The 23392-nt window shown below is 41.2% G+C and overlaps 1 protein-coding gene and 1 non-coding gene across 2 annotated transcripts; both read right to left on the minus strand.

The window, feature by feature from the left end:
- Window positions 1-161: 161 nt before the first annotated feature.
- Window positions 162-1911, minus strand: LALBA (lactalbumin alpha). Its single transcript, XM_069491507.1, has 4 exons — window positions 1779-1911; window positions 1306-1464; window positions 739-814; window positions 162-222 (listed from the first exon to the last, which is right to left on the minus strand). Exons 1-4 carry the CDS (start codon window positions 1909-1911, stop codon window positions 162-164), a joined length of 429 nt encoding a protein of 142 aa, XP_069347608.1.
- Window positions 1912-12815: 10904 nt separating this feature from the next.
- On the minus strand, window positions 12816-12949 carry LOC138397745 (small nucleolar RNA SNORA71). Its single transcript, XR_011235859.1, has one exon. It is a non-coding gene; the product is annotated as a small nucleolar RNA SNORA71 (small nucleolar RNA).
- Window positions 12950-23392: the final 10443 nt, after the last annotated feature.

The following is a 23392-nucleotide window of genomic DNA, read 5'->3' on the forward strand; positions in this document are numbered from 1 at the left end:
TGCATCCCTGGAGAGTAGCTCTCAAGAGTCCAGTGGTGTCACTGCAGGGCCCAGGGCTCAGAGACAGCTTTGGGAGGGTAGAAAGAAGCAAACTGAGGTAGCGCTAGGGAAGGGAGTTCCAAGAGCATAAAGAGGGCAGGAGTGGCGAGGATAGCAGAGGCTCACAACTTCTGGCAGTTCCATTGTTCCAGTTTATCAGTGCAGAGTGGTTTATGGGCCAACCTGACAATGGAGAAGGGGACAAGGTGAGTTGGTTGACTGGATCTTAGCTTGAACTTCCATCTAGCTTCATCCCTAGGAGGGCTGAGGTGGAAGAGTGTTGATGAGAATTACAGAAAGACTTCCCTAGCCAGATAACAAGGGACACTAAGCCACATAGTGGGGTAGCGCCTATAAAAAATAATCCAAGAAAATTGTAGGGCTAGAAAAGATGAGCAATGATATCAAGAGCTTACTTTAGGGTATAGGACAGAACAAGTGGAATTAGAGGCCCAAGACCAGGCGAGGGGAGGCCTGGGTCCCAGCCCTCCATTAGCAAATCCCTCATTAGGGAAGTTGCCACACAGGAATGGAGCACAGGAGGCTTAAAAATGTAAATCTGAGTCTGCTAGATGAGTTTTGTTTTGGCGACTACATTCAAGATTAAGTGATCAAGAGCTAGAGAGAGAGGAAGGTGGTCCTGGCATAATGGGGGGAAGGGCATGGGGAAGGGGAAGTAGAAAATAGAATGAGAATTACCAGTAGTCAATTCCTTTAATGTCCAGGATCTTCTTGGCGCACATTATGTCATCAGTAAGGTCATCATCCAGGAACTCTGGCAGGAGTGGCACGGAAAGAATTAGAGAGGTAAGAAGTATTATACATTAAGGTAATTAGGTAATGAGTTCCCCTGTTCCCTGGACCCAGTGGGTCCGGTTCTTCTCTCAACTCGAAGTCTATTGTCCTTCTATATGAAAAGACCAACACAGTAATGTCTTCCCCTGGATCTTAGCTTAGTCTTAGCCCAAGGACTTCCTGGTACATGTTTGGAGAAATCATCTGCATCCAAAAATGCAGAGTATCAGGCTTCAAGATTCCCAGACAGCTCAAATAGTTTACCCCTGAACTTCAGGGCACAGTCTGAGGATTTGGTGATCACAAAAAACCTAAACAGCTTCTTACTCCACACTGTTAATTCAAGTCCCACAATTTTTGTGGAGTCCAACCAAGGCAGTGAACCCAGACATGTGCTTGACACCAAAAAGGAGATTATCCCAGGGGCAGGTTCCAGAAAACCAGAGAAACAGGATTATAGAAGCTACTCACTGTTACAGGAGATGCCACAGATGTTCCTTGACTCAGGGATCTGGTCGCTTCTACACCAGTGCTTATTACTGATCTGGAAGAGTCCATATTCTGTGCTTCCATCATTTTCGACTATAGCTTGTGTGTCATAAGCACTGGCATGAAATAGAGTACATACCACTGAAGGAAAGATGAAAAGAGATGTCCAGGATCAGCATAATTGAGGAGCAGAAAAATGTTTTCTATCCAATCTCCAAAGATGGCAAAGCACAGAGTATCTTGATGAAATAAGAAGAAGAGTTCCAAAACCAATCAGACAATGGGAGAAACGAAGGAGAGGAGAATAAATGGAATAAAAGAGTACACATATGAGCCAAGAAGATAAGAAATGATTAGATAATTAAGTGAAAGTGGAGGAGAGAAAGGGAAGAAAAGGAGGATGGAGGAAAGAAGCAAATGAGGAATGAGAAGAAACAAGGGAGCAGGGAACTTACATTCAGGCAAAGTGAAATCTCTATAGCCATTCATGTCCTTCAGGAGATGGAACATCTCACATTTCGTGAGCTGAACGGCCTGTATGGCAGGGAAGATGATGGCCGCTAGGAGCAAAGGGACAAAGGACATCATTTTGGCTGCCCCCAAGAACGTGGAATAGGGACACCACTCAGCTTCACCTCCTTTTATTCATGCAGAAAGCCTCAGAGGCCCTGGCCCTATATCCAGGAAGCGGATGAAGAGAGACTGGTGATGCCAAGACAGAAACATTGAGCCTGCCAGCTTCCTTCCGTAATTCACCCTACTTTTCCTTCCCCTCTCCCAATTGTTCTCTACCCAGAAAGAGTTCTAAGCATGATCCTGTTTCCCATTTGGCTTTGTTTACCCCTTTGTTTCTTATAGGGTTGGTTCTAGGAAGCAAGGTGTCCCCAGCTACTTTGGGAACAAAGGAGGCCTCAGGGGCAATACAAATAAGGCAATCAGAAAATACAATAAGGGTCCATGGCCAATTCCCCCTTTTCCCCTAGAAAGGGAAATACAGAATGTGGAAAGGGAGTGTATCACCTGCCATGGTCCCAAGATCGGAGCTGGCACTTGTCCAGCCAACCCAGCCATGGAACAAAGCCCAGAAAGACTCCCTTGATATGGTGGTCCATGGCTGAGAGTTCAGAGATGGGGATAGAATATGGAGATGTAGATTATGAGAATCAGATATCACATGATCCCTAGACTTCCTACTTCAGGAAAATGGGCAAGTCGAAAAGCCTGTATAAAAGTATCTAGCTGTCCTATGACCTATTATCAGGTTCCCCACCCCCAACCACCCCTACCATCAATAACCAGATACTACAGTAGAATTGAGACATTGTGTAAATCCAAGACTAATAACTTGTGCTATATCTGTTCATTAGTAGAAGAACTTGTAGATGGCCTCACAGTTTGCCACAGAAAGTTATAAAGAGGGTGATCTAAGCCAGTGGGAAGATTGGACTTAAAGCACTTTAAGATTGGAATAAAAATTTCTATAAATTATCGTGACTAAAAGTAAATATTCTAAATTAAGTCCCACTTCTAAGCCACGTGGCTTCTGTCTTGGAAACTTTACCTTTGGAAGATTAGTTAAGACGGGAACCAGGAGGCTTTGGGAAAAAGGGAAAGAAGGAAATGTACTATATGGGTCTCGTGGCCTCTAACCATCAGTACAGGGTTTTTTTCTTTCCTTGATGGCAGTAGAAAGACCTCATTTTCATAACATACTACTCTTGATACTTTCTTTAAAGATACTTTTTATTAAAGATTCTCTCATGAGGTATTTGGCTGGGAGCCGGGAGGCTAAAGCGCTCAGGTCCTGGCTCTTCAGTGAACTTAACTGTGTGACCTTGGGCAAGTCACTTAACCTCTCTGTGCTTCAGTCTCCCTGTCTTGTAAAATGGGAGTAATACCTACCTCACAGGGTTGTTGTGGGGATTAATTAGAGATAATGTCTGTAAAGCATTTAAGGTTCTTGAAGAAGGCGCTATATAAACACAAAATAATATCTATTAAAGTTGGTTTATTTGTGAAAAAAAAAAAAAAGATTGAACAAGCGGTATCTGGAGCTTATAAAACAAGTTTCTGGCTCTGAGCTCTAAGGTCAATGCCCGTGAACAAGTAGAGTTGAGGGTACTAGTTCTGAATAATTCCCTTAATTCGCTGGCATCAAGCTTCATGTCATGGTGCCAATACCTGTTAGCCTCCTTCGTGCCAGGGCTCATCCTCTTTATTCCAATATCTAAACCTGATTTCTTACATTTCAGGGTGTATTCATCCCAATCAAACTATTTAAGACTTACAAACTGAAGATCTTCCATACTGTTATCTCATATATGTCTTCTGACTTGGGAAGTGCCTTTTCAGTTTAATCTGTCTTCTATACCGGGTAACCAGTATATGAAGTGGCACAAGTGAAACTAGTGTGGAGGATCTCGCTGTGCCAAGAGGGATGAGCAGGAAGTCCTGATAGCAGAGAGATACATATTCAGAAATACAGCAAACTGCTGCCACTGCATTTCTCCTTATTCCACCCAGAGGCATCGGAAGGGCCCACGACAGGAATAGGAATTCTATCACACTAAGCAAGTTTTGTTGAGAATATGGCTGGGAGTGAGAGGATGACCTTGGACCACGTGGGAGAGGGACCAATATGAAAAGCCAGTCCTGTGGACTAGCCTTTCCAGCAGTGGAGTCTTGTGTAACATGCCTCCTGTCCTGGGTATGGATTAGGTACCTACAACAGAGTAAAATGGCCAGCCAGGGTCTCAGGAATCACAGGGACTTTCTACACTTGCAGCCAAGTCAAGACCCAAGGCAGCAGCCTGCTTGCCTATAATTTGATTGTACTTCTGTCCTTCCCTGAATGCAAGGAAAATCAGCACACAGGTCAGGAATCACAACTAAGCACAGAAAAGAAAATGAATGTGCCTCAGGCAAGCGGAACCATTATTTCCCTAGAAATATTTGTAAAATAGGATATCTGGGGTCATCTGAAAAGGAGAAGAGAAGGTGTCTAATGGGAACAATTGCAAACATTCAGAGAAAGATGTAGATTCTTGGAGATGGTCCAAAGGAGGACAGTGAGCCACCATTACAGCACTGGAAGAGGAAGCATATGGAAAGACACAACACAGCTAAGGGAGAAAAGCTTGAAATTTAGTTAGGAAACTGCGTGGAGGCCAAGATCTGAATCAATATGGTGAAGGGGCATTTACAACACACTTTCCTGGATTTTTTCAGAAATATACCAGAAAGCTATGTTTATTCCCTCAGATTCTGTAATAAAAATCATGGTTTCTAAAACCAGGAATCATCTTTTTGGAGGACTTTTAAAAGTCAAAGAATCAAAAGCTTCTCTTTCAAAGCACATTTGTTATCTGCAACTGTAGTTTGTAGGTGAGTGGTAGTTTACAGACAGAGCCTACAAGCTGCCCTTTGGAGGGAACACCCTGAGGTCCACAGTAATATTATTACTTCTTATAGTTAATATCCTCACCTTATTCTACTTCCTCCTATAATTGAGGAAAATTATCAGTAGGTAGATAATGAAGCTAGATCTTGGACTTGAAGCCTAAATTTCACACAAATGTTTAATTGAATTTGAGAGTTAATTAAAGCAATTAAGATTTGGAGGAGTGATTTCAATTGGCACTTTTCTTTTTTAGTTGCTTGTACAAAAGTCCATGCAAAGTCACTTAGCACTATGGATTCACATTCTATACCACACCAAAAGCCTGCTTTCAATTAATATGGGCTTATTTTGAATTGTTGTATTTGGATTTTCTACATATTTCTATACCTGCTTTTATGCTTAAATGAACCATTGATTCATTTTTGTGAATTGGTAATAGTATCAACAAAAAATGCACATATGCAAATGTAAATTATAACACAAAAATTATTTTAAAATATATTAACTAAAATGAATTTTACCTTTTTAACTGAATATTAGCTAAAACAAACTGATACACATGTAATTACCAAAAAGGTAATAAAATTTCTGTCATATCTTCATAGATTTTTTTCATTTTTAATTCAGAAAATGTTTATTTTTAAATAAATACATCTTTATATAATTTTCCATCACCATCTTTAATAGAATCTTACATCCTATTTTTTGTTAATGTGGTGCTTTTTCATTTCCTTTTTAGGCTGGCTGCCCTCTTCCCCTCCTTATTTCTTCCCTGCCTCACATCATGCTGTTAACTCATATTAACAATCTACCATATATTTTTATTAATTATTATATTTATACATGTGGTTTTGCTATTCATTTAAAATTTTTGAATCCATCTGCAATTCTATCTGGGTTCCCTCCTCTTTTTAACTTGTCGTATTTGTCTATTCTAACACAAATACCTTATTGATTTCATTGCAGTGGCTTTTTGGTATGTTCTGGTATCCATTAATAATATGAGAAGTCTTCCTTGTTATTCTTTTTTTTAGAAAAATAAACTTTTTATTTTCAAAATAAAGTTAAACCAAAGGGGTAGGGGGTAAGATGGCTGACTAGAGACATCACTGGCCGGAGCATCCCGAAGAGAAGGAAGGGTTTTGGACAGGGGAGATAGGAGAGGGGGTGCAGCACAGGTGAATTTCAGTGAGGAGTGCAGAGCCTGCTGGGGACCTCAGAGAGGAAATTGGGAAGCAGAGAAGGAAGAGGATAAAGGAAAAAAGATGATGGCAAGGACCAAACCCAGGGAGGTTCAGAGCCCAGAGAAGGGATTAAGGGGAGATCTCTTTCTCCCTCTCACAATCCTTCAGTGATCAGCAGGCTACCGAGCTGCTGGGAAGCTTTTCTACCCCCACAAACCCAAGCACTGCAGCAACCACAGAATTGTGGGGAGAACTTGAGTGATCCCAGAGCTTCGACACTCCAAGTGGGGTTCCCCTCCAAGGAGAGGACCCAAGAGGCCAGAGAGCAGGCTTTCTTCCATTCAGATTCTTATCTCTCCCTGCCTCTCCCCCACCCACTGCAGCTGGGAGAGTAGTTTCAGCTGAGAATTTGGTAAATGGCTCCCTCCCTGCAACTGGCGCATCCTGCAGTCTGAAGTTTACACAGAGACTGGGGCCCATGCCTCTCTCCTTGGGGACCTGAAGGGGGGACCCAGGGCACCCGATCTGGGATCTCCCTGCCTGCCAGCATTTTGTGTATACACACGCCAGCGGATCAGACATGCTGGCCAGCTCTTGTGCCCCCAGGACTTGAGTGGGTCGCTGGAGGACACAGGGGTGGTGGTGGTGGGGATTAGGAGCTGAACTTGGGAGGCGAGGGAGCCCATGTGGGCGGAACTGATGGGAGAAAACTGCGGGGCTCGAGACAAGGCAAACAGGGGAAGCGCCCATCTCCCCCAGAGAAAAGCCACACTGTTGGCTATGGCAGGTCCTCCTGTCGGGGGAGATCCCAGCCTGTGAAGCCATAGCAACCAAGTGCGGCACATTCAGGGCTGGAGGGCAGGGGCAAGTAACAGGGGTGGAGCTCACTCCACAGCCAGTCTGGGAAATCTGGCCCCTCCCTCGCAAGCAGCCTTTAGGTCTTGGAGAGCTGGCCTCAGCCCTCCACCCAGTGGCTCCCCCTAGCAGCCAGAAAGATGACCTCTGAGCCCTGCTGAGGCTTTGCAAAGCCTTCCAGACTCACACAACCTAAACACACCCAGCCTTGCCCCTCCACACACATCTGCTGTGGTGGGGTCCAAGCAATCCCCTGGGAACTATAGGGCCCTTCCCAAATCCTGGGGCATTCAAGTGCTCCACCTGATGGACTAAAGCTTATTGCAGGCACAAAAGAACATATCTGCAGTCGCCTCTCTCCTGCAAGCATCAACCACTGACAGGGAGAACAACTCTATAGCTCATTATAGTATCTACCAACTCAATCAAACAGGGTGTGGCTGATGCTCACAAGCATCACCCACCATCTTAGAGATTAAACTAGGGGTTCCAATACAGTTCATATTGCTTTGAAGAGGGAAAGACAGCAGAATGCAAGCAACCCAAAGGGACACTGCTTTTTAGGAGAAAAACAAAAGTTGCAAGCAGCTGAATCTATGAGGGGTCTCTCTCCTCCACTGCAGACCTCTAGGCTGATCAGGGAGCTGCTCAGAGTCTGTGTGGAGACATTCCACCATAGAGGAGGTACAGAAGAGAGCTGGTGCCTGCCAATACCAGGTTTGTGCAACTGACTCCAGCCTGATCATTCTGGTGCACAGAGCCAGGTCTGCATGGGACCCAGCCTTCCAGCAATCGTCTTTGCATCACCCCTGCTGAGCAGGGAAAGGAACAGATGCTCCCCTGTGTAGTGCCCTGTGACTGGGGCAGAGCATGCCTCCTCCCTGGTATGGGAGCCAAACACAGCAGAGTCTCAGATGCCACAGGCACCACTTGGGAAGCCTGGGGTGACTGTATCAGTGCATTCTAGGTGTGGGAGGAAACCTGAGCCAAACAGCAGAACTGGCCTGGCTACATAGACCCCTAGGCCATTGAGACTGTGCAACAGGGCATCAGCAGTCCCCACACTGGTGAAAAAGCCCACCATAATGGTTACTCTGCCCCAAAATTCCCAGAGCCAGCTCTGAAACTCTCACTGTGCCTGAGTCTGAGGCTCTTCCCCTGTAGCTCCAGGGCCCCCACCAGGCCTGCAATTCCATCCCTGAGGCTCCAGCATTGTGCCTAGATGCCAAGACCACACTACTGAGTCTCCACCACTACCGCTGGGCCAGCATAACCTCCCTGAGGTCCAACACTTCACTCAGGGAGCCCCAGCCTGAGCAGCCATCACTCTTAGACTTGGTTCAAGAGAGAAACCAGCAAAGGAGAACAGGTGTCCTGCAATCATACTAACCCAGAGCTGAGAGTGGGAGCCAGATGAGAAGAAATCAGCAAAAGAACCCTGGCAACATAAAAAAAATAAAATAGTTTGACAACCCCAAGGGAACACAGTGGAGCTACATTTGTGGACCCCACCCACAAGGAAATTGCCAAAATGACAGAAATGGAATTCTGAACATGGATGGCAAGTAAGATGAATGGAATTGAAGAGAAAGTTGAAAACCAACAAAAAGAGGCCAAAAAATACTTCAGGAAATCAATGAAAAAAAAATGAAAACGTCACTACAGAGCTAGACACCATAAGAAAGGACATAATAGAACTTAAAAAATTGAAAGAGTCATTTAGGGAACTTCAAAATGTGGAAGAAAGTTTTAACAACAGGCTAACCCAAAGAGAAGGAAGAATCTCAGAGCTTGAAGACAAGGCTCTTGAGATAACCCAGTCATTCAAAGAGGTGGAGAAGAGTATACAAAAGTTGGAGCAATCACTGAGAAACATATGGGACTATGTGAAGCAAACTAACATTTGAATTATAGGTATCCTTGAGGGAGAACAAGAAAGAGCTAAAAGCATGGAAAACCTATTAGAGAAAAATATTGAAGAAAACTTCCCCGGTATCGCCAGAAATTCAGACAGACAGATACAAGACAGACATTGAATACTGAGAAGATTCATAGCAAATACGTCATCTCTAAGACACATAGTAATCAACTTTGCCAAAGTCAAAATGAAGGAGAAAATTCTGCAAGCAGCAAGATGAAAGCATCAAATAACCTACAAAGAAAAACCATCAAACTAACTGCAGAGTGCTCAGAGGAAACCTTATAAACTAGAAGGGATTGGGGCCCCATTTTCAATTGACTTAAGCAGAACAACTGCCAGACTAGAATTTTGTATCCTACAAACTAAGTTTCACAATTGGCAGAGAAGTTAAGCCTTTTCCAGACAAACAAACACTGATGGAATTTGCCATGACTGGACTTGCCCTGCACAAAATACTCAGAACAGCACTATACACAAATCAGCACAACAGATACCCACCAGTGTAAACTCACCTAAAAAAAAAAAAGAAAGAAAAATAAAAACTCAAAACACCTATAAAACAATAGAACAAGAGGTAAAACAAAGCAATAAGGGACTACCCAACAGAATGAATAGACCAACACCCCAAATATCAATGATATAACCAATGTTAATGGACTGAATGCACCCCTCTCAAAAGACATAGGCTAGCTGAATGGATGAAAAAACACAACCTAAGTATCTACTGTTTCCAGGAAACACATCTAAATCACAAGGACACACAGACTCAACATGAAATGATGAGGGGGAAAGTCCACATAAATGGAAATCAAAAAAGAGCAAGAGTAGCTATTCTCATAGCAGATAAAATTCACATTAAGCCAACAAAGGTGAAAAAAGACAAAAGAGGCTCATTATATAATGGTAAAGGGAGCTATCCAATAAGAAGACATAACAATCGAGCTCCTCTGAGATACATAAAGCAAATTTTACTAGAGCTAAGCAAAGAAATAAATAGCACCTTCCTACAATAATTGCAGGGGAACTCAACACCTCACTGTCAAAGCTTGACAAATCATCAAAGCAAAAAATAAACAAAGAAACAATGGATTTAAACCAAACTGCAAATCAAATGGATCATACAGACATTTACAGAATATTCTATCCAAAATTACAGAATATACATTCTTCTTAGCCAGACATGGGACATTTTTCAAGATTGATCATATCTTTGTTCACAAAACAGGTCTCAAAAAATTTTAAAAAATCACAGTCATACCACGTAGCTTCTCAGACCACAGCAGAATAAAACTAGAAATCAATTACAAGAGAAACACTCAAACCTACACAAAGTCATGGAAATTAAACTACCTGCTGCTGAGTGATTACTGGTCAAGAATGAAATTAAGATGGAAATCAAAAAAATTCTTTGAACTAAATGACAAAAGGGACACAAGCTAACAAAGTCTGTGGGACACAGCAACAGCATTCCTCAGGGGAAAATTCCTAGCCTTAAATGCTTACATCGAAAACACAGAAAGATCACAAATTAATGACCTAATGTCACACCTCAAGGAACTAGGAAAGAAAGAACAAACCAAACCCAAATCCAGCAGAAGAAAAGAAATAAAGCTCAGAGAAGAACTAAATGAATTGGGGGAAAAGATACAAAGAATTAACAAAACTAAAAGTTGGTTCTTTGAAAAGATAAACAAAACTGGCAGACCTCTTGCTAGATTAACCAAGAACAGAAGAGAAAGGACCCAAATAAGCTCAATCAGAAATGAAAATGGTGACATTACAACTGATACCACAGAAATACAAAACATTATCCATGAATACTATGTAAATCTCTACGTGCATAAACTAAAGAACGTCCAGGAAGTGGACAGGTTCCTGTAAACACACAGCCTCCCAAGACTCAACCAGTTAGAAATAGAACTCTTCAACACACCAATAACAAACAGTGAGATTGAAATACTAATAAAAAAACTCCCAAGGAAAAAAAAGCTCTGGACCAAATGAATTTACTGCTGAATTCTATCACACCTAAAAAGAAGACCTGGTACCCATAATATAGAAATTATTCCATAATATTGAGAAGGAGGGAATCCTCCCCAACTCATTCTACAAAGCCACTATCACCTTGGTACCAAAGGTAGGAACGGATATAACAAAAAAAGAAAACTACAGACTAATAGCCTTTATGAATGTAGATACAAAAATCCTCAATAAAATACTAGCAAACTGAATTCAACAGCCCATCAAAAAAAATAATCTACCAGGACCAAGTGAGCTTCATGCCAGGGATGCAAGGATGGTTCAACATACATAAATCAATAAATGTGATTCACCACATAAACAAAAGCAAAAACAAAGACCATATGATCATCTCAATAGATGTAGAAAAAGCATTTGACAAAATCCAGCACTCTATCATGATAAAATCCCTCAACAAACTAGGCATAGAAGGAACATATCTCAGAATAATAAAAGCCAAATGTGACAAACCCACAGCCAACGTCATACTGAATGAGGAAAAGTTTAAAGCATTCCCCCTCAGAACTTGAATACAATTAATAAACTTGGCCTAATAGATTATATGTAACACTATACTGAATAACTGCAGAATACACTTTTTTATATTATGACCAAAACATTGGAAATTGCAGTGTTTCAAACTTGACCTCAGTGACTCCACGTGTTTCAAACAATGTTTCAGACTTGAATCAGTGACTCCACCTTGGGCTACTGACTCCATGTTGAACTGATGATGAATTTTGAGACTCACAAAGGAATTGTGAAAGGTATTTCCTTCACGAAAACAACTGTGCTGTCAACAATACGCAATACAAGGAAACTGGTCCTAATCTTTACAAACTGTATATAGTTTTTTACCAACTGACACAAATGCACCCTTCTACTGATAATTAAAGACTTCTTTGTTTAATCCACCAATAAAATAATCTGACAAACAATTTATGTAATCTAAATGAGTTCCTATAAATGTAAGCCTCCTCGCCCTTCTGGGGCAGTGTAGTCTCTACCTGGGTTACAACCCCCGATCCTGAGTAAATGCCCATTTTCCTCTGACCTATTGTTTCTTCTTTTTATTTTTGTCAGGGTTAAAAAAATATTTTGAACAATAAAGCAGCTAAAACATGATATATAAGGAAATACTAGCCCTAAATGCAGAGGATATTAAAGAAGAAAGGTTGAAAATTAATGAGCTAAACACCCACCTCAATAAGCTTGAAAAATGAAGAAAATAAACTCAAGTAAATAAATGAAGAGCAGAAAATAAAGAGAATAGAGAACAGACATAAAAGCCAAAAGTTGATTTTTTGAAAATACTAATGAAATCAGTAAATGTATGAGACCAAGAAAAAAAGAGAAAAGGCACAAATAACCAATATCAGGCATTTTATGTAGAATTTTTGTTCATTTGTTTTTGTTGTATTTTTTTCCCAGCAGGGTGCTCTGTAAGGGCTGCTTCCATAAATTCCTCATTTAAATTCTGCTCTGCCCATCTCTGGTCCTTGCCTGCTTACCTAGACTGGTGGGAAAACCATTCCCCAGTGGCCACAAAAGGCCGGGACCAACAGAATTAAGTCACTTGTTGAAGAATTCTTTGAAGAGGTGGAAAACAAATCTGCTCCCACCCTCAGCCGGTGGGCCAGTTGCTTACTCAGTGTTTGCCCCCTGACACTCCACAATGCAATGAGTTCTATCCCCATACATAGGGGACATACCCTTTCTTGCTTTTCATTTGTCCCACACTGACAGAGCAGACTGTCTGGTGATAGAACAAAGCAAGCCACAAAACTCAGACACTGCCCTCAAGATCCCAGCAAAGAGAGCTTAGGACACAAGTCAAGCAACAATTTCCTCAGGATCTGTTTGGTGCTGAGGCAGGTGACTAACGGAGTGGAAGAAGAGGTGTGGACACTAAGGAAGCCTCTGGAAGGAAGGAGGAGGGGGCCCCATCACAGCTCCATACCCTGCCCTTCTATTCCTTGAGGCTGAGCTTATACTCCCACACCCTTCCTGTATGTCTCACAGTAATCCACTCTGGGCTGGGGAGAAATGCAACTCAACAAACTAGATGATGCCAGGCACAGAAGGCATCTGGAAGGTGGTGGGAAGAAGGGGATGTGGAAAAGCCCCAGGGTTTGGAAGAGATAGGAATGGACCCTCCAAACATGGGGAAATGTTTTCAGTGATTCTTCTCCCTGCACTATCAATGACCTGGGCATGGACAGCCCATGATCACTTTCCAATGCAGGGGAAGTTTTGAGTTGACTGATTCTTTCTTCTACCTGGTCAAGTCTGCTACTGAGTCCCTCTAGTGTGTTTTCCAATTCAGTTATTGTATTATTCAGTCCAGAATTTATATTTGGTTCTTCTTCATAGCTTCTATATTTTTGTTCATGTTTTCATTTTGTTCATGCATCATTTTCCTGCTCTTTTTAATGGTTATTGTTTTTCTTATTGGGCAATACTTTCTGTCACAAAATAGAATGAGTGTTCCCATGATAGTTATTTTGAATTCTTTGTCCAGTCATTCATATATTGCCCCTTGTTTAGGGTCAGTTTTTGGAGATTCAAGTTCTTTTGCATAGACTGTGTTTTGCCATTTCTTTGTATGTTTTGTTATTTTCTGTTGGGATTTCAGCATTTGAAAACTTAACTACCTCTCCCAATTTTTATAGTCTGGTTTCATGCAGAGAGGGCTTTCTCCATGCAGCCCAGCTAGAGAATCTGGACACCTTTCAATCCTTTCCTGAGTATACATCTTCTCTGTGTTTGTACATGTAATCTTTTTCTTCTTCTTCTTCCTTTTCTTTTCTTTTTTTTTTTTTTTTAGACAGAGTCTTGCTCTGTCACCTAGGCTAGAGTGCCCTTGCGTCAGCCTAGCTTACAGCAACCTCAGACTCCTGGGCTCAAGCAATCCTCCTGCCTCAGCCTCCCAAGTAGCTGGGACTATAAGCGCGCCACCACGCCGGATAATTTTTTCTGTTTTTAGTAGAGATGGGGGGGGGGGGGGTCTCATTCTTGCTCAGGCTGGTCTTGAACTCCTGACCTCAAGGGATCCTCCCGCCTCGGCCTCCCAGAGTGCTAGGATTACAGGCTAATCTAATTGAAGAGGTTTGCCTGTTTCTACTCAAGAGCTCTTCCTTGTTTCTGTTTACAAAACTGCAGCCTCGCTGGTACCGTAGAAAGCTGTGGTACTGGGGTTCCACCTAGTGTCTGTTTGTGGTACTGTAGACTCTGGTGCTGGAACAAGCTACATTGATCACTTTTATTCTTAACTGCCCCCACCCTGAGCCTTGTTCCTGTCAATGCTTAAATTTGGGCAGCACCCCAAAAAGTAGAAATGTTGGGTGTACATTTCACTTCTTTCCCTTTTCAGGAAGAAGTCAGGAGTTGGGGTTTCCTCATTATTATGCTATCCCATACCAAATGAAGGGCTCTGGTGAGTGCATGCCACAAATTTTCCTAGTGATCTTTGATGGAGTTGGCTTCAAGCACAACTGAGGTGCAACAACCTCTTAACTGGTTTCTGGATTTTTCACAAAAGTAATTGGTTTATATATTGTGAAATCCATGTTTCTGTGAGGAAGGAGGGACTGGGGTTTCCTATTCTGTCATCTTGCTGTTGTCCTTTATTGCCTCATTTTCCTCTGGTTAGTGGTCACATTTCTCTGCTTCTTTGTATATCTGCTAATTGTTTTATTGGATCCTGGACATTATGGATGTTATGTTATTGAGTGTCTGGATTTTGTTGTCTTTCAAAGAGTTTTGTCTTATACTAGTAGACAGTTAAGATACCTGAGGTTCAGTTTAACCTTTTCAAGCCTTGTTTTTAGGCTTTGTTAGAACAGATCTAGATTAGCCTTCAACCTCAGGCTAATTTAAGTCTATTCCTAAGGTGTGACCTTTCCGAGGTATCTACTGAATGCCTCTAGTTTTCAGTGAAATTTCTCCACTCTGGTTGGTTGGAACTCAAACATCTCCCACTCCGTATGAGCTCCAGTAGTTACTTAACTTACCGCTCCTAGTAATATTTAGCCAAAGTCTCAGGGGTATCCTTATGCAGGTTTCTGGGATTCTTTCTCAACATAGCTTATTCCTCTTCTACCCTAAAAATTCAAACAATCTCTGCCTCTCCAAACTCTGATCTCTGTCTCCTCAGCTTAGCAAGACAACTATACTCTGCCTCTCCTAGATCCCAAGTCTAGAACCTTTGTTAAGACAGAAAATTGATACGATAATAGGGCTCACCTCAATTGCTTCCCTTCTCTATTACAATCCTGTGCTATATGTTTTCCAATAGCTGAAAACAGATATTTCGTATACTTTGTCCATTTTGTAGTGTTTACAGCAGGAGGGCTGATCTGGTACCAGTCACTCCTTCATGAGACCTGAAGACCCTTACCCTCATTTTTAATGTTCTAAAACCTCTATTACCCTTTAAATTCTAATTCATATTCCACTCTGTCCATTAACTTCTCTTACCCCCGTTTTTTGTAATCTCAATAAACTGTGCCACTCTTTTGTTGCAGTTATCACATATTCCACGTTGTACCATAGTTAATCTGCAGGCAGATCCCATGTCTTGACCATCCAATAATGCCTAACATGTGGGGCTCAAAAATGGTTATTTGTTAACCCAATTTTAAAAATGGGCAAATGACCCAAACAGACATTTCTCAAAAGGAGACATGTAAATGGCCAATAGATACATGAAAAAAAATGCTCAGCTTCACTAATCATTAGGGAAATGCAAATTAAAACCACAATGAGGCCGGGCGTGGTAGCTCACGCCTGTAATCCTAGCACTCTGGGAGGCTGAGGTGGGCGGATCGTTTGAGCTCAGGAGTTCGAGACCAGCCTGAGCAAGAGCGAGACCCCCATCTCTACTAAAAATAGAAAGAAATTATATGGACAGCTAAAAATATATATAGAAAAAATTAGCCGGGCATGGTGGTGCATGCCTGTAGTCCCAGCTATTCGGGAGGCTGAGACAGGAGGATCGCTTGAGCTCAGGAGTTTGAGGTTGCTGTGAGCTAGGCTGACGCCACGGCACTCACTCTAGCCTGGGCAACAGAGTGAGACTCTGTCTCAAAAAAAAAAAAAAAAAAACAACCACAATGAGATGTCACTACATACCTGTTAGAATGACTTTTATCAAAAACATGAAAGATAACAAATGTTGGAAAAGATGCAGAGAAAAGGGAGATTTTATACATTGCTGGTTGGAATGTAAATTAGTACAGCCATTATGGAAAACCATATGAAGATTCCTCAAAAAACTAAAAATAGAACTACCATACAACCTGTTCTTCCCACTTCTGGGTAAATAGCCAAAGGAACTGAAATCGATATGTCAAAGGGATATCTGCACTCCCATATTCATTGCAGCATAATTCACAATAGCCAAAATATGAAAACAAGTGTCCATCAATGAATGAATGGATAACGAAAAATGGTATATGTACACAATGAAATACTACTCAGCCTTAAAGGGGTGGAATCCTGTCATTTGCAACAACATAGATAAATCTGGAGCACATTATGCTAAATGAAATAAGCCAGACACAAAAAGATAAATACTGCATGATCTCACTTATATGTGAAATCTAATAAAGTTGATCTCATAGAAGTAGAGAGTAGAAAGATGGTCAACAGAGTTGGTGTAGGGTGGAGGGAATGGGGAAATTAAAGGGCACAAAGTTGCATATAAACAGGAGGAATAGGATTTAAGATCTATTGCAACAGCAGGATGAATATAATCAATAATAATGTATTATTTGTTTCAAAACCACTAAGTAAATTCCAAATGTTTCATCATAAAAAATTGATAGGAAAGTGAGATGATGGATATGTTCATTAACTTGATTTAATCATGCCACACATATATCAAAACATCCCATTGTACCCCATAAATACATACAAATATGATTTATCAACAAAAATAATCTTAATTTAAAAATAAATTTTTTAAAAAATATTTATTTGTTCGGCCGGGCGCGGTGGCTCACACCTGTAATCCTAGCACTCTGGGAGGCCGAGGTGGGCAGATCATTTGAGTTCAGGAGTTCGAGACCAGGTGAGCAAGAACGAGACCCTGTCTCTACTAAACAAATAGAAATAAATTATCTGGACAACTAAAAATATACAGAAAAAATTAGCTAGGCCTGGTGGTGCATGCCTGTAGTCCCAGCTACTCGGGAGGCTGAGGCAGAAGGATTGCTTAAGCCCAGGAGTTTGAGGTTGCTGTGAGCTAGGCTGATGCCATGGCACTCTAGCCCAGGCAACAGAGTGAGACTCTGTCTCAAAAAAAAAAAAAAAAAATTTATTTGTTGAATGAAAGAGATACTCCAAAAAAATACTCTCTTCTGATCAGTTGAAATATACACAAACAGGATAAATGACCTCCTCACTTAATGAAAGGTTGGACTATATATGGTTCGAGTCCGTCCCAACTCTAAGCTTCATTGAAAAAAATGGTTAGGCAAATTGTGCTTCATTTACATCATGAATATTATGTGATTATTTTAAATGGGGGAAATATAAAACGCTTATATACTTTGGGAGGCTGAGGCAGGAGGATTGCTTGAGGCCAGGAGTTTGAGACCAGCCTGGGCAACATAGTGAGACCCTATCTCTACAAAAAATATTTTTAAAATATCCAAGTGTGGTGGCGTGCACCTGTAGTCCCAGCTACTCAGGAGGCTGAGGGGGGAAGATTGCTTTCCTTGAGCCCAGACTATGATTTCTCTATTGCACTTCAGCCTGGGTGAGAGCAAGACCCTGTCTTTTTAAAAAAAAAAAAATTTGTGATATTAGGTTAAATATCAGGATTCAAATTGCATACATGGATAATAATTACAGCTATGTGAAAAAGCACATATAAAAACTGGAAGGAAATATATTTTATTTTTTTTATTTCACCCCCTCAATGGAAATATATTTTAAAAGAGTAGAGTTATTCTAACTTGTATGTTCTACTAACATATTTTTTATTATCATTATCCAAGACTAGTCTTGAGAGGTAACTGGCTTGGCTTTCTACTTACCTTCATGAAGGATGGCTTAGGATGATCAATTATTCCAAAAGCCAAACTTTATTTTTATTAAATATCCTCCAATATCTTACTGGATTTAGCTAACAGCCTTATTAAGAATATTTGTCCATGTTATCTGCAAGTACATTTTGCAACTAGTTTATCCTGCAGGGCTCACCAGGAAGTTTTATTGCTCATAGTGAGGTATTCTAAGGGTGCTTTATGGAGACTTTGTTTGTTAATGACTGAGGCCATTGTTTGATAACATCTACTTTATATTTTTTCCAGGAAGAAAATTTGACAATCAATAGCAGCTAAGTTAGGGTACATTTTATGTAAGTCTGTACATCTGTGTATCTGTTCCACAATGCTTATAATCAGGAGGTAGCAAGCATCTGAAGATAGTTTTTAGGGACCAACTTGATCACATTTCCAGGCCAAGTCATCACAGTTTTCTTCTTTCTCTTAATATCTCCTGTTTATCCTTCTCCTCTATTATCTAAAGGCAAAACTGTGAAATGTCAGATTTGAATTCTGGCTCCGCCACCTACTCACTGATGTGCTCCTGGACAATGTATTTGACCTCACTGTGCTGCAGTTGCCTGAGATACATAACGTGTAGATAATGAGAGCAACTATCTCCTGGGATTCTTCTGAGACTTCAATGAGATGATTCTGTAAAACTCTTATCAGAGTGTCCAGCACATAGGAACTGTTCAATAAATGGTCTCTTTTAGTATCACTATTCTGCTGTCTGGTTTTACCATAGCCTCCTCTTTATGTTCTCCCCATTCGTTCCCGATGCTGACATCAATGAGTGGGAGAGGAATAGGAGAAGCTATTCCTGTGAAGGTAAATTTTCCCCCGGGCAGGATCCCTGCATTCGGGAAAGCTGACTCTGAATGAAAGGGGTATATGACGAGGATAACACGGCCCCATCATCAAAGCATGGGAAACTTAAAGTAGTAAATATACAAACCAATCTTGTTTTGTTCGCTGCTCTATACCTAGAGTCTAGAACAGTGGCTGACAGGTTATAAGCACTCAATAAATACTTATTGAATTAATGTTTGATGTATGTTTATACAAAAACATAATTTAATACCTAAAAAATAGCATAGGCATGCTTTATTTCTACTTTAAACTCACACGTAACACCTCTGAAAAAGAGCTAAAATTCAAACAAATTTTAAGCACAAGTTGGATATTTTTATTATTATTATCATAAATTCTACGTCAATGAATACTGGCTTTCCGTTCTACCTGGAAAAGATTCTTATTCTCTCTCTCAGCTGGCATCTCACTCAGGCTCTTTACACAATCCAAGACCTAGGCCTCCCTATTTTATTCTCTGCCACTCCTTCAAAGAAAATATGCTAATTACTTTCTTGCAGGTCACCTTTTCCTCATTCAAGGCTCTCCACTCTGCCTCTCTTCTGCCAAGGTGAGACACTTGTCCAGTTTCTTCCAGGAAGGGTCATCCTAGTCTGTTCCTAAGAAATCCCAGCCCCAGCGCAGAACTTGTCCTGTCCTCCTCCTGGCCCAGATCTGCTCTCTGCTTTCTTATGGAAGAAACTCGGTGCTATATCACTGCAGCAGGGTTTCCTCTTCACTTTTGTCATTCAGCTGCTTTTTACTGTCCGCCTCTGTTATCTTGAAGGGACCTGACTGGTTTTATGTTAATCTGTGATGTTAAACTGTCAAGATAAACAGAAGGAATTACCTATACAGTTTCCTCCTGCCTCCTCCCTGCTAAGAGATCAAAGCAAGACCCTGGGTGCTAATCCAGAGTAGAAGACTGTTAATCTCAGCCTGAGAGGTCATACTCCTGACTGTCCACCCCAACGCTGCGAGAACACATCACAACATACTCACATTTCACCTTGGGCTTCATGCTGAGCATTGAATATTTATTAAATAAGTTGATATTTGCTTTGTGAATTATAAAGTATTAGATAAATTTTGGCTTTAATGTGGCTGTTCTCTTATCTTGCCACTCTTTTCCTGTCTCATAAGGGAGAGGTCATTAGATCTGAGTGAAGCATCTGGATGTGGTCCTGTGTGGAACAGAACATTCCCCTGGAACCAGAACATAGATGTAGCTGCTCCAGCTGGCTCCGAGCTGTGTCTCCTCTCCAAGGAGGCTCTTCTTCAACCCCCACAATGGGTTGCTCTAGAAAAGGCAGCAGGACGCATGGCAGCACATAGAGAATAGGAACAACAGTCTCCTGTGAGCACCCCAGGGTGGGGAGAGCCAATAACAAAGAGGCTCCACAGGAGAAAAGCAGAAGGTGCACAGAGCTGTCAGCTGGCAGAAGAATTAGTCCGGGGTAAAGACATCCAGGAGAGGAGAAGTTGATTCCAAGCCCAAATCAGGTCAGCGTCCACTCTCCACTGAGTCTGGGTATCTAGAGTTCATCTGGGTCAACACTGCTCTCTGCCTCAGGAGGAATACCTCTGACCCAACTAAACAGTCCTGGAACAGAGCGTCCTATATTTTTCAAATGTCTCGTGTTTGTTCCAGGAGGTTCCAGCAGATGAGGCCCATATTTGCCAACAAACTTCTGGAGATTCTAGGAAAGAACCCCATTTCCCCCATTCTGACCCTGTTCCCTGAGCCTCACCTTATTATTTATTTATTTATTTATTTATTATTTTATTTATTTATTTTTTTTTGAGACAGAGTCTCACTTTGTTGCCTGGGCTAGAGTGAGTGCCATGGTGTCAGCCTAGCTCACAGCAACCTCCAACTCCTGGGCTTAAGCAATCCTCCTGCCTCAGCCTCCCAAGTAGCTGGGACTACAGGCATGTGCCACCAGGCCCAGCTAATTTTTTCTACATATATTTTTAGTTGGCCAGATAATTTCTTTCTATTTTTAGTAGAGACGGGGTCTCGCTCTTTCTCAGACTGGTCTCGAACTCCTGACCTCGAGCGATCCACCCGCCTCAGCCTCCCAGAGTGCTAGGATTACAGGCGTGAGCCACTGCGCCCGGCCATCTCACCTTATTTTCATGCCAAAAAATAATGCAGTAAATAACAATAGTTAGCCCCTTAAGAATTACTTCTAGGAAAAAAGCACAGGTGAGCAGTCATGGGTTTTCCACCACCACCACCACCCTGGTCCTTGTTCTGCCCTCTGAGCTTCTATAGACTAAGTATGATCCCTCTTCTTCATAAGAGTCTCTCAAATATTTGAAAACAGTTCTTATATTCTTCCATTAATTTTGTCTTTTCCAGATTAAATATCTTCATGTTTATTTTTCATATATGTAGGAAAAGATGTATATTATTCATATATTCCTTGTATTTCACAGTTCTCAAGCCCTAATTCTTGACAATCAATAAAAAAACCAAATTATTTTCACATATATAGCTACTAAGTCAGGCTTTACCCTTCCTATACTTTCTTCATTAATTTTTAAAATCTACATGCTGATTTTATGTGCACCACTCTTAGATTTCATCTTGTTTTAGTTTAGCATTGCAAAAGGCAAGATTATTTTGAATTATAACTCTGTCACCTATAACATTGATTTCCTCTCTTTGTTTCGTATCACCTGAAGTTTGGTGAGCCATGCATATTTACTAAGTCTGCTGACGTCACTGCTAAAATACATGAAGAAGACAAGATCTACAACACCTCCTTTTCACTAGACATCTTCCTCCAGATTTTCAGAGTCATTAATGAATAATTCTGGCATGTAGTAGTCAAATTAAGAGTGTTATCTTTAATCACACAGTCATCATCTTTTCTATGAAACTTTACTGAAATTAATATGTTCTTTTTCTGTTCCTTTCTCCTAATCCATTAAATTATTAATGCCCTCAATAAAAGACATGATGTGAGATTTCACATTACGACTAGCATTACAAAACTCCTGGTGATCCCTTGTGAGTCTTCCAACTATCCTATAAAACATCTTTAAGAATTTTCAGCCAGGTGCGGTAGCTCACTCCTGTAATCCTAGCACTTGGGAGACCGAGGTGGGCGGATCGTTTGAGCTCAGGAGTTCGAGACCAGCCTGAGCAAGAGCGAGACCCCGTCTCTACTAAAAATAGAAAGAAATTAGCTGGACAACTAAAAATATACAGAAAAAATTAGCCGGGCATGGTGGCACATGCCTGTAGTCCCAGCTACTTGGGAGGCTGAGGCAGGAGGATCACTTGAGCCCAGGAGTTTGAGGTTGCTGTGAGCTAGGCTGACGCCACAGCACTCTAACCCAGGCAACAGAGCAATTTATACAGATTCTAAATATGCCTTTATTGTGGTACGTGGTCATGGAGCTATTTAGAAAGAGCAAGGATATCTCACTTCTGAAAATAAAAAAATTAAATATGGGCCTCAGATTCTTAAATTTTTAAAAACAGGTTTACTACCTAAAGAGGTAGTCATCATACACTGCCAGGGACATTAAAAAACAGACACTCATATTACAAAAGGAGATACGATGGCAGATTTAATGGCAAAAAGGGCAGCCTGACTAATGAATTGTCAATTGACTCTAATTCCCTCTCTTCAATTTGATAAATATGATACCCAATATTCTGAAAAGGATCTACAAATAGGTAAAAAAAAAAAAAAAAAAAGGGGATTCTCAAAGTATAATGATCAAAATTGGCTCACAAACATGGAAGGGAGGCAAGGACCATATTTTAAAAAGGCCCCTTCCTGAAACTCTTGCTGGACCAGTGCTTGAGCAGATTAATCTAAGTACCCATTTTGGACAAGATGCCACCTTACAATGGATACAGCCCCACATGGCCGGGCCCAACTTACAGAGAACTATTCAGACAGTAGTCCAAAGCTTCCCCATATGCTTGGCAAATAACCCAAAGCCTCCTGGAGCCTCACAGCCACTCCTAAAGAAAGAAACACAATAGAGAACGAGTTTCCCAGAAGACTGACTTTATCATGATGCTGTAAGTCCCTGGGAATTTTTGATATTTGCTGGTCTTTGTTGACACTTTTCAGGATGCGTTAAAGCTGACCCCACCAGGACTGAAAGGGCATCAGAAGTCACGAAGTCTCTTTAAAGGAAATTATTCCTAGGTTTAGACTTCCATCAACTCTCCAAAGTGATAACAGAACAGCCTTTGTTGCCAAAATTACCCCAAAAATGTCAAGGATTTTAAACACTGATTGAAAACTGCATTTATCATGGAGACCTCAGTCTTTGGAAAAAAAACTAGATAAATGAATAGAACTTTAAAAAAGACGCTATCTAAAATTTGTCAAGAGACTAACTTAACTTGGAACAAAATATTCTCTCTTGCTCTGTTGAGAATTCAGGTGGCCCCCAGAAGTAAGCTGGCACTTAGCCCCTTTGAAATTTTATATGGGAGACGATTCCTAAGAGCTTCCAGACAGGGCTCACCCAATGATTGTCTGCCCCACAAGATGGAGGCTTGCTCTTATGTAAAAGGCTTGGTAATATGCTAACTAGTATTTCTAAGTTTGCTTCCAACAGGCTCCAGTTTCCAACAGACGTGCCCCTTCATTCCATAAAGCCAGGAGACAAAGTGTTACTGAAAACCTAGAGAGACCAGCATCCTGAAGATCAACTACAGCCACAGTGGATCAGCCCGTTTGAGGTGCTCCTGACAACTCACTCATCAGTTAAATTTGCAGGAGTTAAACTATGGATTCATCAGACTCAG

This window comes from Eulemur rufifrons, chromosome 16, assembly GCF_041146395.1.
Source record: "Eulemur rufifrons isolate Redbay chromosome 16, OSU_ERuf_1, whole genome shotgun sequence".
Classification (NCBI taxonomy): domain Eukaryota; kingdom Metazoa; phylum Chordata; class Mammalia; order Primates; family Lemuridae; genus Eulemur; species Eulemur rufifrons.